This window comes from Microtus oregoni, unplaced genomic scaffold, assembly GCF_018167655.1.
Source record: "Microtus oregoni isolate MIOR12 unplaced genomic scaffold, Mior012 000081F_ref0000091, whole genome shotgun sequence".
NCBI classification, from domain to species: Eukaryota; Metazoa; Chordata; class Mammalia; order Rodentia; family Cricetidae; genus Microtus; species Microtus oregoni.
This window is the reverse complement of record NW_024544541.1, coordinates 1,552,973-1,571,413: the sequence shown is the minus strand read 5'-3', so window position 1 is coordinate 1,571,413 and position 18,441 is coordinate 1,552,973. Positions and strand designations below refer to the sequence as shown.

The 18,441-nt window shown below is 45.4% G+C and overlaps 1 protein-coding gene across 11 annotated transcripts in view; it reads left to right on the top strand.

Moving 5' to 3' along the window:
- LOC121441733 (arginine-glutamic acid dipeptide repeats protein) overlaps positions 1 to 18,441 on the top strand; it is a 373,675-nt gene that overhangs the window by 298,242 nt on the left and 56,992 nt on the right. For all 11 annotated transcript variants that reach the window (XM_041642992.1, XM_041642986.1, XM_041642985.1 and 8 more), the window contains one exon: positions 16,207 to 16,287. In XM_041642992.1, the coding sequence (XP_041498926.1) occupies positions 16,207 to 16,287 (81 nt within the window). The remainder of the gene's footprint in view (positions 1 to 16,206; positions 16,288 to 18,441) is intronic.

The following is an 18,441-nucleotide window of genomic DNA, read 5'->3' as shown; positions in this document are numbered from 1 at the left end:
CACCATAGCCCGGCAGAGGCGTTTGTTTTTTATGAAGCAATTGTGCCTGCAACCTTGTTGTTCGGTTTGTTTCTTTAACATCCTAACATTCATTATTTTCTTTCTGGTGCTTTCTTGGGCTGCTGGTTTCCTCTGAGCAGCAGGTCCCTTGACTTGAAATGACAAAGCTGCATTTAGATCAGGTTTCTCACATGCTGCTGTCTTTATCTCATTTACAGTATCACATTACTGTTGCCATACACTGTGTGAGCTGGGCCTCCCCACAGCATTTTAACAATTGGTAATTGGGCAGGAAGTGTGTTTTTATTACAGTGGCCTTTTGATTTTGATTTTACAGTCATGTCGTGTTTAGCAGAGAGCAGAGGTGGGCGAGTGGTGCTCTGAAACACATTTTTGACAGAGAGAAGTCTGTTGTTTCCCCACTTGGCTATCTGTCAGCTCTTCTCAGACTTCCCCCTTGTGCTGGTTGCCTGGCAACCTGGGGCTGGAGCAATCAAACCGTGGCCAGTGCTTTTCCAAGCCCAGATTGGGAGATGATTTATTGGTGGAACTGCAAGCACCATAAACCAAGCCTTAGAAATGAATCCCCCGCCCCCTCTGTCTGTCTGTCTCTCTCTTAAGAAAGAAGATAATTGGAGGATTTTATCACACATACACACAAACACATGAAATAAAATTAGGGCCTTGTTATGTTGCATCCACATTTTTTTCTTTGACTGTGTTATCAGAACTTTATTTTTTGGAGACAGGGTCTCACCATGTAGCCTAGCTGGCCTTGCTCTCACTATGTAGATCAAGCTAACCTAGAACTCTCAAAGATCTTCTTGCCCCTGTCTCCCTATAGCTGGGATTGATGGCTTTGTCACCATGCCTTGCCAGAAACACTCAAAAATTTTAGGCAAGTACTTTTCTGTGGTAAATGAGACACTCAAGACACCATACTTGATGAGAAACTCAGGCCAAGCCAGGGAATGTTAGTGGCTTACCAGAGGTTAGCTGTGGGCAGACTCGGGCCTAGAACCAGGGGCCTAACCTTTATAACCAAAAGCAAAACTGTATGCTCTTGATTTAACACAGCATACAATGTTGATTGTTCTCACTATCTTTTAAAACAAGCTTTTAAAATGTCTTAACTGGATATGTGGGAGATATCTGTACTTGCTTCCTGATTTCTGCTGGGAAGCTAAAACTACTCTCCATAAAATAGTTTTGTAAAACACGTTTCAAGAGACCAAGATTCTGGCTTTGTTTACAGGTGTCATGGTGGGTCTCTTTCATGTGTGTGCATGTGTGTGCCTATGCTGAACACTCCCTTCTTGCCACTTTCTGCTTCTGCCTATGCTGCCTTCTCCTCCCTCCCCCATGTAACTTCCACTTTTTCGTTTTTGAGCTGGTCTCTCAGTGTAGCTCAGGCTAGCCTTGAACTCTGCGTTACCCTGTTTCCACTTCAAAGATGCTAGGAGTAATGGTGCATCCCTACTCCTGACTTAATCACAGCCTTCTAACTAAACATTACTCTAGCAAGATTGATTTTTTTTTTCTACAAAAATGAAACTCCCAGCTCTTGTCACAGTGTTTCCTTCGTGATCTCAGACGTCTCCCACATCACACACAGGTGGAAACACATTATTCCTGGGCACATTCTGCATCAGATAGGAGGCTGGGGTTGGGAGCAGAAGGTTCTCAGCTTGCAACCTAGTGTGTCTAGTTTTGTATTCAAATGCACTATTAGTGTGTTTCTGTCCCTAATAAATAGAGCTCATCTGTGTATATAATTCACACACAGCTGTGTTCATGCTCCCTCAGTACCAATATTTTCAGCAAAAGTGAGGTGTCAACTGGAGTACTGTTGTTCTAAACAAAAGCCAGCAGAGCAGCCTTGTGATTGGTTCATGGCAGCTTCCTGTCTAGGAACTTCCCTTTAGGAGCTTGCCTGACTGACAGGCATCACTCATGGTGCACAGGAGACAGCAGCTGCTGGTCTAATAAGACTTCCTTCCCTTTGGGCTCTTCTTTTTTGCATTGTTCTGTGGATTATTATTATTTTTTTCTTCTTTTTTGAGTCAGGTTCTCACCATGTAGTCTTCGCTGGCCTAGAATGTACTTTGTACACCAGACAGACTGGCCTCAAACTCAGGTTGGCCTGCCTCTGCCTCTCATGTTCTGGGGCTAATGGCGTGACCTACCATGCCCAGCTGATTTTCTTTCCTTTGGGAGGTGACATCTTAGCTGAACTATGTTCAGTGAAGCGCCCAGGCACATATCACATGATGGGAAAACAAAGTCCCCAAACCTCTTCCTTACCAGGAACCAAAATGAGCCTTTGGTGCTTTTCCCTGATTCGTGAAATTGAGAATAATCATACCAACTTAACAGATGTGGTTTATTTAATTTGAAATCACAAGTCTATATAGGTTGTCATTGTCCATAGGAGAGTCGATGTAGTTATTTACCTCTATAAAGGTGATCATTTGGAACTATGGATGTCTTGTTATTTGCCATTCACTGGTAGATATGGATGTATATATAAAACACAGGTAAAAAGAATAATAAATAGTACATATTTATATGAAATACAAATGCATTTATAATTTACCTATGTAATATATAACTTTATAATGTAAATATATAGATACATATTTTTTGAAACATAACATCCTAGATGTAGGCCAGGCTGTTCTTTTTTTTTTTTTTAAATAAATATTTATTTATTGCATATACAGTGTTCTGCTTGCATGTATACTTGCAGGCCAGAAGAGGGCACTAGATCTCATTACAGATGGGTGTGAGCCACCATGTGGTTGCTGGGAATTGAACTCAGGACCTCTGAAGAGCAGCCAGTGCTCTTAACCTCTGAGCCATCTCTCCAGCCCCCACCAGGCTGTTCTTGAATTTGCTTTGTAACTGTGGATACTCATCAACCTCTGACCCTGCAGCCTTTCCCGCCCCAGTAGTGGCATGTGTTGCTGCCCCTGGTGGGCTGTGAACCCAGGCCTTCATCCACAGTCCATGTGTTTTATTTACAAGTTTTACAAAGGCTTTCTCACTGAAAATGCCTTCTTTTCTTTGCATTTTAACAGAAAAATCCAAGTTTTTTTTTTTATTTTTTCCTCCTTTGTTCTGTGCTGAAATCAACTTTGTTAATTAAAGCTGAACATTTAACAGCATGTTTCTGAACCACTTTCTGAAACATTTATCTGGAGCCTCTTAGATGATATCACAGGGAGAGAATGGCTGTTTGGGCTCTGTTATTAGTGCCAGGTTATTTTTAATTTGAGTGTAGCTGTGTAGCCAATAATTGGCAAGATGCATTTAGCCAGCTGAATTTCTGCACCTGTTGATCTTGTGTTTACCTAGCCTCTCACTTGACTGGGCCAGTGCACTGAAGCATGCCTACCGAGTTTCACACGGTGGCAGTACTTTCTGTTTGACCTGAAGTAATGAAAGGACTTTGGTACACTCAGCACAGTCATCTGACTCAGAGAATCATAGTCAAAGGTAGCTAGGAGGGTTCAGCTGCTACTTTAGCCATCCACCATGAGGTCATTTTCCCACCAGGTGTGTGGTCTCTGAGTGGAAATAATAGTAATTTTCATTTGCTAACAGTCAGCCTGAGAAGGGGGTTACACACAGAGATATTAAAATAGGAAATTGTTTACTTTCTGCATCTTGAGTGGGTATTTTGTAGGGTGGGTATGGCTTGGCTCCTCTAGTGTGCCTGTAGGTTTGATTGGAGAAGAGAAGGTGTCCCTTGTTTCTGTTAGTTGTATTTAGAAACAGCAGTGGAGGCCTATCAGGAATGGAGTAAAGCCAGTCTTTTGGAAGGACTGCTGACCACCTCCCGATTACTCATGTAATCCGTAAGGTGGTAATTGAGGACCACTGCTCCTTGTCATCAGATGATGGGGCTCTAACACCGGAAACAGGCCCTTCCCTCTTGAATTCAGCAGCAGCTTATATGTCAAGTCTTGGATCACGTGATGTCTAGAACTGGGTGTTAGAGCAGAGCATGCACGGTGTCCAAAGAAGAGCAGTTTGCTTCTTATTTAAATAAACACTTGACTGACATTGCGAGCAAAGGAATTGGTTTGGCTTGTTTTTGTCTTGAGATAGGGTCTCTTGTAGCGCCAGCTGGTCTCAAACTCATCTTTTTTTTAAAAAAAAATATTTATTTATTATGTACACAGTGTTCAGCCTCCATGCCTGCAGGCCAGAAGAGGGCACCAGATCTCATTACAGATGGTTGTGAGCCACCATGTGGTTGCTGGGAATTGAACTCAGGACCTTTGGAAGAGCAGTCAGTGCTCTTAACCTCTGAGCCATCTCTCCAGCCCTCTCAAACTCATCTTGTAGCTGAGACTGGCTTTGAACTCCTGCCTCTACCTCCTAAGTGCTAGGATTACAGGTGTATAGTGCCAGGTCTGGCTGACATTAAGGTTTTTAGTGATCCATACAAGAAATCAAATCACTTCTAACAACAAATAAGAACACTCGGAAAACAGCATTAGAAGTATATTTTCCCTCATAGTTTCTGTGGAGAGAGAGTTCAGGAGTAATTCTGCTGATCTACCACAGGGCGCAGGCAGATGGTCTGTGGTTTTGGAACTCTTCAAGGCCCCTTCACTCCCAGACTGGGAAATGACAGCTGGAGCTGCTGAAATGAATTTGTCTGCCCTGCCTGATGGTTCCAGAGTGGCTGAACTTTTTTTTGGAGGGGAGGTAGAGTCAGGGTTTCTCTGTGTAGCCCTGGCTGTCCTGGTGACCCATGCTGGGATTAATGGCGAGAACCATCACTGCTTAGCTCACAGCGGCTGAACTGGGATTGCTGTTGTTGGCGTTAGTTACTGTTCTGTTCCTGTGATAGAATACCATGACCAAACAGCTCAGAAGAGATCACAGGACATCAGAGCAAGCACAACAGCTAAAGCAGGAAGCTGGGAAGTCACATCTTAGCTGCAGCCAGGAAGCAGCAAGAACTGGAGATGAGACAAGGCTCCATCGTAAAGGTTCCTTGACCTTCCCAACAGCACCAAGCAGGGAACAAGTGTGCAAGTACTAGAGTATGGGGAATAGTTCTCATTCAGGACCACATCATTGCCATCACCTTTATTTATGTAGAGCCCAGTGTGGTGGTGCACACCTTTAGTCCCAGCACTGAAGGCAGAGACAGGTGGATCCCTGAGTTTGAGGCCAGCCTGGTCTTACAGAGCAAATTCCAGGACAGCCAGAACTACATGGAGAAACCCTGTTTCAACAAATAAATAAAATGTATTTATTTAAGGCATTTTCAGCTATTTGTAAGTCAGCTACAACTGACAGCAATAGGGGCTCAGAGAACTAAGAGCTCCACACTAGTTTGCCGAGGGTTAGCAGACAAGCTATAGGTGGGATCTCCATGCCCACACTAGTTTGCCGAGGGTTAGCAGACAAGCTGTAAGTGAGGTCTCCATGCACGTAGAACTAATCCTGTACTCTAAAGGCAGAGACAGGAGGAGTTTGACGCCATCCTGGTCTACAGAGCAAATTCTATGACAGACTCCAAAGCTACATAGAGAAACCCTGTTTTGGAAAAACAAAAACAACTCCCTGCCCCCAAAACAAGAAAAACTAATCATGTGCCAGGTTCTGACTGGGACGTAGTGAGGGCAGGATCAGTAGGTAGACCAGGACAGTCTGGAGTCCTGAGATAGCCATAGGCTTTTAAGGCTGTGTGGTAGGTTGTGTGTTTATGAAATGTTTTAGTCCCTACCCGATTGCAGTCCCAGCAGCGTGTCCTACCTACAAATTCAACAACTGAGGTGCAGCTCTGGAGATACAGGGGTGATGGCTGTGCAGAGGCTCGCTCTTGAGCGCCATGCAGGAAGTAAGCCAGAGAAATTTGATGAGTCTGTGGTGACTGCAACCTAGGGAGCATGCTGATCGCAAAAGAAGGCCTGCAGCAGGAGTGGAGTGGGCTCCTAGGATTGGTGAACAAGGAGCACTTAGGCAAGTACTCCTGCCATGTCCGGTTTTTTACTGTACAGTGGGCCCAGGGACACCCATCTGGGTGGGTATGTCATGGCTACCTGTGTTGCTACCACCACCCTCACACTTTACGCTGAGACCTGAAGGAATCATACAGACTCAAGGAACTTGAAAGGCACAGAAATATTCTAGTCAGTTCTCTAGGCTCAGGACTAGACTGCTTTGAGCTTTGAGCAGTCCAGGGTCCCTCAGTGTGGTGTCCACACAGACATTGTCATGTCCTTAGCCCATAGCCTCGTGTCAGGACATGAGACTAAACAATACTTCTCTGAAAAGTGTGCATTCAAATCTGACTCGGGAATATATCAACTTTGGAGAGAGGAGCCTGGGAGATGGCTTTTGCAGAAGACTGGTGTCTGTCCCCAGGACCCCCATGATGGCTCATAACTGTCTGGAACTCCAGTTTTAGGACATCCAATGCCCTCTTCTGAGTTCTGGCACATGCAGACAAAACAGCCATACACAGAAAATGAAGTAACACACAAAACCCAAAATGAGTTATTAGTTAGGAACATTTGAGGGTGGGTTTAATCTTTCTGAAAAATAGCCATTTGCATGTATTCTTTGATATGGAATTTATAGAAAACATTTTTATATTTCAATAACTAAGAGGGACCATTGCATGCTCCTTCACAGTTCCTCAGTGTTTGTGGAACTTTACCATCTTGCAATAGGGTGTAAATCTAAAAAATAAAAGAAATTAAGAGATTTAATAATAACCACTAAAAAAAATAGTATTTATTTGGGGTTTTTGAAATAGGGTCTCTCTGTGGCAGGCCTGGAATTCATTCTGTAGACCTGGCTGGCCTCAGATTCATAGAAACCTGCTGCTTCTGCCTCCCAAATGTTGAGTTAAAGTTGTGTGCCACCATGCTTGGCACAAAAGAGTAGTATTTACGTTACTATCCAGTTTGCTGAGCTGAAACTGTAAGTTAATTAAACTTTCAACTGGATTGGATTAACACTAGCCATAATGGAGTGCATTTAAACTGGAAACTGAGACCAAGAGCAGTGGTCTCCCTTAGGCACATTGTGGTGCTATGTTTTGCCAAAATGGTGCCTCACCAGGACACCTTTCATTAGTGTTTAAGTGCTTCAAACCAAAAGCAAAAGACACATCTCACAGCAGTATAGCACTGACTCTCAGAGGCTGTGTTTTAGATATGGGCTGGGTGATGTTAATTGATTGCAGAACTTGCATGCTGCACAGGCGTAGACTGTCATCACCCTGTGGGCTGTCAGACAGAGCAGCTGTAGCTTAGGTACCAGGGTTATGCTGCACACCATTTGAAAAGGTCTCAGTTCTCACTCCTTCACTGCATTCAGGACAGTTTTAGGAATAGTGGATAGAGTTTTCTGTCCGGCTGACACTTTGTGTCTGTCTCTGGGGTTGGGTTGGGAGGGTGACTGTAGAGTGCTTACTTGCAGATCTGCCTGCTTGTCAGTGCCCTGAGAACTAATACATTATTAACATGAAGTTCTGTGCAGCAAACAGGGTAGAGCAAAAAGCCATTTTCACAGTGGGACTCATTTTAATCCTACAGTGTTTTCTAAACTGTTGTGTAAGAGGACCAAGTGGAGAAGTCCTGGCGAGTTTCTGACTGTGATATACCAGTTAAAATTCACCAGAGGGAGTTAATTTTGAAAGCTCTCAGCTAGTGGCTAATGCAGAGGTCTTGTAGGCTGGTATGCAGCCTAGCCCCTCTCTGTTGCTCTCACCTGCTCTCTTCCTGCTGCAGACTGGAGTCAGATTCAGCACGTAGATGGTTTGGAGAGAGCCATGTGTGCATGTGATCTAGAGGTTTAGGCCCACCTGATCCTCTGCAGGACTTACCTCTGTTCTATTACTCTTAGGACTGCTGTCCAATTGGATATTCACAGTATATTATTGTTGTTGTTGTTGTTGTTGCAGGGGGTAAGAATTTTACGTAAAAGACAAGAATTAACAGTAGGGGCTGGAGAGATGGCTCAGTGGTTAAGAGCATTGCCTGCTCTTCCAAAGATCCTGAGTTCAATTCTCAGCAACCACATGGTGGCTCACAACCATCTGTAATGAGGTCTGGTGCCCTCTTCTGGCCTTCAGGAATACACACAGACAGAACATTGTATACATAATAAATAAATATTTAAAAAAAAAAGAATTAACAGTGAGGATACCCTTTACTTGCCCATTTATAGATAATTTTAAATACTGAAAGGGGCAGCAACCATCTCTGATCTGTACTTTGCTTTTAATATCTGCTCCCCATCACAGTCTTGAGGCTTCTTGTTTATGTATGTCACCTTTGACCCTCCCACCATGATCAAGGATTTGGCACCATTGGATACCATATAATTTCCTCATATCTAAAATGGGACTACTTTAATCCCAGCACTCGGGAGGCAGAGGCAGACAGATCTCTGTGAGTTCGAGACCAGCCTGGTCTACAAGAGCTAGTTCCAGGACAGGCTCCAAAACCACAGAGAAACCCTGTCTTGAAAAACCAAAAAAAAAAAAAAAATAATAATAATAATAATAATTGGGACTGGACTGAGGAAGGTCCTGCCAATAGAGCCTGAGGCAGTGCCTATGCAAGGTAGCAAGCAGCTGTTTTATTGCTATGTCAGGCAGCACCTCACCCCCAACCACATGCCAACAAACACATAAAACTGCAGATAGGTTGTTGTTGTTGTGCTGGGGTGTTTTGTAACAGCCCTAGCTGTACTGGAACTCGCTTTGTAGACCAGGTTAGCCTTGAACTCCCAGAGATCCACCTTTCTCTGCCTCCCAAGCAGTAAGATTAAAGGCGTGCACCACTACTGCCCAGCCCAGATGTGTTGTTGATCAGTAGGACTAATGGTGAAGCTTCTTGTCTGGGCCCAGCTAGCCATCTCTCAAGGTGGACAGGATAGGAGAACACAATGGCTGGCTTATAGGTCGTTTATATAGTCATAGCTCAGGCAGGTTTGCCCAAGCACAAGAGGAACCTCTGAACACATTAACCTGTAGGGGGAGGTTAATGTTACTGCATTTCAGCCTTGTTCTTTTTATTTCTGTAAGTATCCAGAGTTCTCTGTGACATACAGGAGTTGACTATTAGGGCTATTGAATACACTCTCCTTTCAACCCCTTTCAATCTGAGAAGTTTTCGATAGCCCTATTATATGTATAAATAGGTGTCTAAATCTAACATGTACTGATAATCATAAAGAAATTTATTTGAAAGTGATTTGATATGCATCAAATTTTACTATTTATTAGCAATGAAAATATATTTGCATATTAGTGATGTGGGTGTGCTTGTTTGACATAAAAGAAATCTTGGTTGAATAATAATGCAGGAGTTGAGAATCTTTGGGGTTTTTCAGAATTATTCAATATTTAGATGTTTATAATATCAATGTTCAGAACACAGCTTCACATAAAAACATAGCACAAAATGGCTGAAGTATTATTTAGGCATTTTCAGAAGTAGCTGGAAATTCTGCCCTAATCCCAAGCCAGGATTTGATAATTTTTATGAAACTCAAAGGCAATCTTCATTTAAAATGTTCTTCTCATGCATCGTTTATTTCTGTGTGTCATTATGTCTGTGTTGGGGCATGTGCATGCCATAGGCTTCATTTGGAGACCAGAGGACACCTTGTAGGAGTTCTCTCCTTCCACCATGAGAGTCTTAGGGATGGACCTCAGGTTGTCAGGCTTAGCTGTAAGCCCCCTGCCATGCCAAGCCACTTTTCCAGTCCTCAAAATGTCAAAATTTAGAGATTGGTTTTATTTTTATTTGTGTGTGTGTGCACGTTTGCACGTGTCTGTGAGGGAATGCCTCATAGATACCTGTGGAGGCCAGCAGACTGTGCCAGATCCCCTGGAGCTGAGTTATAGGTGGCTGTGAGCTGCTGGGTGTAGGTGCTAGGAACCAAACTTGGGTCCTCTGGAAGAACAACAAAAGCTCTTAGCCTTAAAACAATAATATTTTTTTTTTACTTTTTATTTATTTGCATTTATTTTATGCTGAATTTATTCCTGTACCATAAGTTTTTGTTTCTTCAGTTTCTTCTGGGATATCTTCTTCTGTGCAACCTCCTCTTCTGGCTTTGGAACAATCTGTTCCTTTTCAGTGAGGATCATCTCCATGTGGCAGGGGAAGCTCATGTACAGTTCATCGGCACATCTTAGGTGCTTTGTTACTTGGATGTGTTCAATGACTAGAGAATCTATATCTAAACCCTTCAGTTCAGCATCACTCTCTGTGTTTTTAAACATGTGCAGCAAAAATTCAGCTCTCTTTTTAGCCACCCACCCTGTGTCCAGCCCCACTGTTTGGCCTGGGCGCACCGACTGCCTCCACCATTGTACCATCAGAATGGCACACATTGGCTTCTTCAAAGTGACATCTTTCAGATACTTGGTGGCTTTTCGGATATGCATACCCTTGATGGCCTGGGCTGTTTCCCGGGTGTTATTAAAGTGAACCCGAAGGTTTGATCCTCTCAATTTGCATGATTTTGTAGGGTTTTCTGGGTTAAGAGAGTAGTGAACCATCTTCACCAATCACCTCTGGCTGCTTATAGGAAGAGCAAAACAATAATTTAAAAAAAAAAAGCTTTCTAATACCATATAATCCACCTTATCCTTAATACCACAAGGATAGACTAATTTGATACTTAAACAATTAGGAAAATATTAAAAAGTCTTTGTTTTTCATAATTAAACCATTGTTTCTGTAAGAGCAGAAAACTTCATGAGCACAGTACAACACTGCCCTTCATCTTACATCTGAAGGTGTTTGATGCAGCATTCATTCGCACTGCATGATGTGATGGCCTGCACAGTGCGTGGATTGTGTGCTCAGCAGCTGCAGTGAGGGTTGCACAGTGCAGCATGGGTGAATGCTGACAGAAACTCGGCTGCGTGTGAGGTTTTCATTAATTTCTGGCTGTAGTATGTTCAGAAACCTTTTACTGATGGCCAGATTTGTCTCATTGAGTTTTAACTTAAGGGCCTCATGTACTGTCTACTTTATACACACACGGGGCCGGGGGAGCAGAGCCCCAACTTTAATGTTCTGAATACTTTTAAAAAAGTTTCATGGGACTGAGTGTTTTGCCTATATGTATGTAAGTCCACTGTGTGTGTGCCTGGTACCCTGAGAGATCAGAAGAGTGTGTCAGTTCCCCTGGAACTGGAGTTACAGATAGTTGTGAGCCTCCATGTGGGTGCTAGGAATCAAACCCTCTGCAAAAGCAACAAGTGCTCTTAACCACCGGGTCAACTCTCCAGACCCTCTTCATATTTTCTAAATCCAAGAGTTAAGTTTTCCCTGCTAGGAACTCAGGTGGACAAACCGATAGCAAACTCATGAACTGAGTGGGAACATCAAAGAATATTCCCTTTGCCATAGATAAGTACAGGTTTCTGTTTGGGTTTCACCTGGCTGTGAGGATGCAGAAATAGAAAACAATGTGGTTTTGCTCCCAAGGTGCACATTCAGGTTGCTTGGAGATGAAAAGTACCGAAGTAACAAGTCCAGCTTCCTGAGAGCCTCAGCGCCCATATGTGAGTGGGGGTGATGGCAAGCGCTGGAGCAGAAAGCAGGGCTCCTTAGCACTGGCCTGTGACCCACAGCTCACACAGTTTACAGATGGTTGTGAGCCACCATGTGGTTGTAGGAATTGAACTCAGGACCTTTGGAAGAGCAGGCAATGCTCTTAACCTCTGAGCCATCTCTCCAGCCCAGCTCACACAGTTTAAATGTACATATCTTCTTCCTCCCTCACCCTTGGCAGCCTGGCATCCTAATGTCTACACTGTCAGCGACAGAGGAGTAACACACAGGGCCTTAAAAAGGACAGGCCATGGCCATGAACTTAGTGGTTTAGCATTCCTCTGTGAACAAGTCAATATGCTAATTATTAAATTACCATTGAAAACATCCAGGTCTTCACCTGGAAAGAGGTGCGCAGAGGGAATGGGCTCATGGCTTTAGAAGCCAGTCTTACACACTGGCGGCCAACTATCATGCTCTGAGGGCTTGGCTCTCTTTCGATTTTAGAAGCCACTCTGCATTTCTGGTAAACCACAGGTGAAGTCGTCCTGAGAGGCAGATGTTTGGCTGGTTTTGAGGCCTGTGGCTTTCCATAGAGAAATAACAGCACAGGCCACATGAAGCTTTTACTTCCTCTTTTTCTTTCTGTCTTTTTTTTTGTGGGGCCAAGGCAAGGGCAGTTTGTACTTTTCATGCATGGACAGCAGTGATAGATTATGTTCATCATCAGATGTCAAATTCATATTTCTGGAAGTGTAGTAGTTTGATATGTCTATTAGACAGTCAACTGAGTGTTCTCAGTAGCACTGGATCATAGATGCAGCCTTAGGATATAGTGACAGCCAAGGCAGCATGCAGCAGTTTGGGTGAGCAGAAAGTCCAAAACTCTGGAAACACATTTAGAGGCCAGGTGGTACAGAAAAACCAAAAGGACTGGTTGTCATGAAGTGGAGGTAGGTCTACTTTCAGAGAGTTCAGCCTGGATATCTCTGTGGTGGGGCTTGTTTGTTTGCTGGTGTTGGTGTTTTGTTTTTTTTTTAATGTTTTTGTTTGTTTGTTTGTTTGTTTTGTTTTCTTTGCTTTACTTTTTAATGCAGGGTCTGATGTTGCAAGACCAGCCTCAGATTCTATGTACAGAAGAATGACGTTGAATTCCTTATCCTCCTGCCTCCATCTCTCAAGTGCTGGAATTTTAGTTAAGCCAACGTCACCTGGCTATGGACCCTTCTCCATTTCTTAGTCTAGTTCCATGATGAACACCCCAGCTCAGCCCTACCTCGTCTCACAGTTGACTTCACTTGTTTCAAAAACTTAGTGAATGCCGGGCAGTGGTGGCGCAAGCCTTTAATCCCAGCACTCGGGAGGCAGAGGCAGGCGGATCTCTGTGAGTTCGAGACCAGCCTGGTCTACAGAGCTAGTTCCAGGACAGGCTCCAAAGCCACAGAGAAACCCTGTCTCGAAAAACCAAAAAAAAAAAAAAAAAAAAAAAACCTTAGTGAATACCCAGTGCCCTGCACCCTAGGGAAGAAAATGGCATGTGACAGAATTCCTGTCTTTGTAGGGTATACAGACTGAGTAAATGGGAGGAGCTAGTCACAGGGCTTTACTTTTGTAGCAGAAAGGATTTGAGTCTGCATCTGAAATGAACCTTGGAGACAGACTGGGTCATTAGACATCTGCATGGGAGGAAGGGAGGGAGGCCTTAGAAGTCGGCTCAGGTGGACAGGCACTGTCCGCAGATGATGTTCTTAGACAGGGGCTGGGGAAAGATGCAGTGCTTTTGTTTGTTTGTTTGTTTGTTTGTTTTGGGTTTTTGTTCTTTATTTTTCCAAGACAGGGTTTCTCAGTGTAACAGCCCTGGCTGTCCTGGAATTCGCTTTGTAGACCAACCTGGCTTCAAACTCACAGAGATCCACCTGTCTTTGACTCCCAAGTGCTGGGATTAAAGGCATGAAGCACAAGATGTAGTTTTTGTTTTGAGACAGGGTCTCATGTAGCCTGTGCTATTTTCAAATCTGCTGTGTAGCTTGAGTATAACCTTAAACTTCTGATCCTCTTGCACTAGAATTACAAGTATGTGCTTAAAATCTGTAGTTTTGAAAAATTCCTTGGCAGAGGCTTGTAACAAGCTGTATGGGGAGCTAAATTCCTGGAGGTAGGGCTGGAGGTGGGGCCTGGACCTGTGCTGGGTAGGTGGGAAGGAAGGACTGAGCAGGAGAACTGAAGAACTGGCTTGCCGGTGTTAAGTGAACGTGTAGTTTCAGGATAGCCACTAATATAGAATGAATTTCTTAGGAAATATCAGGAAACAGAAGGATTTGTAAGCCTGAGTAACCTTGATCAGTTTCTTAACTATCTGTGGCTTAGCTCCCATCTCTGTAAAATGGAGTAAGAACTGCACTTTCTCCGATTGGGGATGATATGATATAGCCACCACTGGTTTGCATGCTGTTTCTCACGTTCCTCTCTCACATGACCCAGATGGCCCAGAACTAGCCCCTTTCCTCTCTTCTGCTGAACATGTTGTGTGTCGCTGGGCACCAACCTTACATCTGATCCCACAGTCTGGTATTCCACCCCAAACTGTCTCCCACAGACCATTCCTCTTCTCAGAGCCCCCACCAAGATTGCAACGCTGCCACTCTCCTTGGTAATCTGTCCCATGCCCTCCTGCCTCGGTATGAAGACGTTCTGTGCTGCCAAAGGCCATGGTTGTCCCTCTGTCCTCTGGGCTTCCTTGGTGCACAGGGAGATGCCCTTGCTTCTTTGTGCTTGGTCAGGTAGTGCCTCAGTGCTCGGGAGTGATCCCACATGCACTTGCCTTACCTACTGAAAGCCAGTCACAGTTTAATACACGTCCTGGCAAGAGTTTTCAGAGTCCCTCCCAGTGCTAGGGGTTTGGTAAATTATTACAGTGAGTTCATGACCTAATCTCCTACCAGTGCAGTGTGCCAGCCTCTGCTCTGTTCCTGGTCCATACCAGGGTCTCCCCAGGAAAGTTTCTCGTTCAACCCCTGGTCTGCCTTGGGCCCTCAGAACTCTGTGCAGCCTGGTCTCAGTCTCTTCTGCAGGCAGTCACTTTTTCTGCATACCTTGTCCTTGCAGCTTCCAGAATGTTCCTGCATCCTTCTTGGTCAGCCTCAAGTCCAGCTGGAACCCACCTGGCAGGCTAATGCTCTTCCTGGTTACTTCCCCTAAGTCAGGCAGTGCTAGCTTCCTCCTCCTGGCTCCACCCACCACCCTTTGTTCCTCTGCTGCTTTCCTTAGAGGCCCTAGAGTCGTTTGTACCTATTTGCTTCTCTGTGCTGAATGGGAACTCCTTGAGGGCAGAGCTCTTTCTTGTTCTAGTTCTGGTGGTGATGATGTGTGCAGCGTAGGATGCCTGTTGATTGTATGCCTGATGCCGACGTCAAGTCCCAGAAATCGCTCTTCATACCAGAGGAGTGTGCGCTGCCTTCTTGTGTCTCACAAATTGTTCCCTCTGAACTATATCAATTATATTGAAAATTGACAGTGATGAGTCATATCCTAGCAAAGGGAGAAATCGGAACTCGCAGAGCCTGAAGGACTAGAGTAGGAGGTTGCAGATGGGTCTTATAGGCCAGGGCTGGCCATTCCCGACGTTTGTCCCTCTGGTCTCTAACACCCAGAGTGGGAGGCCCCTCTTCCTGGTGGGCAGGTGATTTATTGGCAGGGGCCCTTCCGTGGTGATCACTTGTGAAGTGCAGGCTGATACCCGGCCCTGGCGGGAGCGAACACCCCAGCCGCGGGCCGGAGCAGCCATGGGGGTGGAGACCGGCGCGGGTTTCGCTGCCTCTCAGTGGGCGTGTGGCCTGGCCTGCGTGGGGAGCAAGTTTCGCTACTGTGGTGCCCCGCCCGCAGGGAGGACCCTGAGAAGGCCGCGGCGGGGGCTCGGCCGCCTACGGGGCCGGGCGGGGCGGAGTCGAGCGGGCCGCGCGGCGATCCAGGCCGCCTTTTGCAGCTGCCCGCCGCCGGGCTCGCTGCGCTCCAGCCTCCTCCCCCGGCGCCCTCCGCTCCCCGCGCCCCGCGCTCCGCGCGGCCCCGCCGCGGTCACACGCTGAGCAGCCCGAGGCCGCTTGGCCCTGCGCTTTGTGGAGCCCGGGGACGGGCGCGGCCTCCTTACCTGTGGCTGCGGGTTGCGCTCGGATCGGAGGTGGGGGCGGCTCGTGGACCCGGCCGAAGTGAAAGTCCGCGGACCCGGCGGGCTGGGGGCTCGACCCCAGCGGTTCCCGGTTCTGGGGCTGCGGGCTTCGGGTGGGCTTTCATGGTCACGGAAGGGGACGAGGGCCGGAGCGGCACCAGACACTTCTGCGAAGGCAGCTGCTTCCACGGGTGGAAAGCAGCTATGCTGGTTTATTGCAACGCGGGCTGTTTGTTGTTTGCACCTTCGTGCAGCCCTTGGTGTCAGGAGGCCGCCTTAGCTCTGCTTGCCTTGTGGTTCCCCGCAGGCCGGGGGCTGCCCTGCCCTACCAGCAAGTCCCAGCTGTGCTGCCGAAAGCCTCCAGCCTGGCTGATATTCCCGAGCTCAGACTTTTCTGCGGTTGCTATTCTGCTGATTGCAGATATCTTTGCTTTGCTGACATCCTGTTTTGGTTTTGGTTTTTACGTCTCACTTGTTTCTTTTTTATCACAGAAACGCTTCGTTAAGGGGCTCCGGCAATACGGCAAGAACTTCTTTAGAATCAGAAAGGAGCTGCTTCCCAATAAGGAAACCGTGAGTACAATCGGACTTTATGTAACTTGGCTTTTTCCTCTTTGCTCTGCTCGTGCTGCTTCTCCGCATTTGAGCTTAGGAAATGGTTCCTTTAACCCCGTGCTGTGCCTGACTCAGGCTGGCCTCAGATTCGGTGTGCTCTGCTTTCTTGACTCCTTCAGCTGGTAGTTTTCAGATAGCAGAGTGACATACTGTGCTTTATCCTCCTGAAGAACGCGTTGTAACTGGGAGAACAGAGTTAGCTGGGGGAAGGGACCGCTGGAGAGTTAACATCTAATTTTAAATCCAGTGGCTGGAATAGGAAATGGCATTTTATCGCTAGTTTGGATTTGGTAATTATCAAAAGTCATTTGACCAAGTCAAAGGATAAAATTGAAAGGTTTATGGAATTCTGCTGGGGGTCGTGCCCCCCCCCCCATTTAATGTTGCTGTGCTTTAGGAAAATACTTTTAAGTCTTTGCTATCCCAGCTTTAAATGAAAGTTTAAAGTTTATAGTGAAAAACGGTTTTTATTAGCTGCTTAATGGGAGCTTTAAAAAATGCCTTTGCTGTTTCAAAAGCTGAGGGTCAGATGGTCCAGATGAACTTGCCCCAAGGGTGTACTGAAGCATCCCTGGAAGGTGACGCTGTAAGGTCCAGGCTCAGTACCTGTAATTCCTGCCTCCTGGAAGGTGGGGGTGGACCACCAACCTCACCCAATTGATGCCTTCAGGCTTGAGCCAGTAACCGGAAGTACCTCCAATCTGGGAGGGGGAAGAGTTGTGATTGATATTAATCTGGCCATGCTCAGAGCTTTTAAGAAGAGGGGTGAATGAACAATGTCCTTTAGAAAAGTGGAAGGTAGGGTTTTGTTAGTTTGATATTTTGTTTTCTTTTGGTGCTTATTGATTTCCTCTTTTCAAAAAATAATAAAGCTTTTTTTTGGACACTTAATATAGAGTATGTTTAGGATCCTGGTAACTGGTAATAGGGAGAAAGAGTCTGAGATTCCAAGTACATCCTAGTAAACTTATGGCTCCAGTCGGTGGTAACTTAATGAAAACAGAGTCACTATTGTGCATCTGAAGGTGCTGAGATGGGCTGCCAGAATGCCTTTGAAAACCCAAATCGTGGATAGATGTTAACATACGTTGTAGAAAGATCTGTATTTCTCACAGGTTCGGAAGAGATTTTATTAATGGAGATGATGTAGAAATTCTCCTTGAGTTTTCTGGGAATTTCATTTTTTTCCTAAATTTGGTTACAGGTGCTGGGGTTGAGCTGCTATTTCAGCCTTCCTGCCCTTACCTTTCTTTTATCTGTCCCTTTATCTGCTGAAAGTTGTAATGCTAAAGATCTGATCAAAGAAATCCTGACAATCATTTTATCTTGATGCTAGAAAAAAAACAACAGTAGCACAATTGAGGATTAAATCAAAACCTTACTTAGGGGTAAGAGTTGGGGTGCTGGGATCAGCCCAGGGTCTTGTGCTTGCTAGGCAGAATTGGAGACCCATGACAATTTTATTCAGTTTTTATCTCCTTAACTGAAAGAAACCTGACTGACCTTTAGCCTCGGGGCTGTGTTGCTCACTAGTTTTCCTAATTAGAAAGTCAGATTCTTCTAATCTTATCTGTCCTCTTCTTGGTTGCCCGTATCACTGGCTGATTCAGTGAACTGCTGCCTCTTCCCCTCAGGCTGCCCTGGTGGGCCAATCCAGTGAGATGAAGACATTTTCCATTTTCTCCTCTGCTGTGGCTGTGCCTTCTTCTCTAGCCCTGTTTTCTCCTGGTTTCCAGTCATTTCTTGTGGGCACCACCACTAGAGGACAGCAGACAGAGTGGTCTGTAGCCTTGGAGGACCTCTGCAAGCATTCCTGGGTCCCACTTTCTTCTGAGTGCATGGGATGGGTTTGGTCGTGGGGTCAGTCTGTTCAGTGTTCTAATCAGCTGGACGAGGCTTGTCTTATATTTTCCTTAGCTGTCATCCAAGCTGGGCTAATCATTACAGCCCACTGAGAGGGGAAGGCAAAGGTCATTTTTCATTTTGCTGCAGAAAATTAGGAATTTTGAAGGTGCCTGTGTTCTAGAATTTCCTTGATAAAAATTTTGTGTCAGGAACCTTTTTATAGAAAATTCTTGTAATCCAGAAACTTCCTCACATTTTCTTCTACTG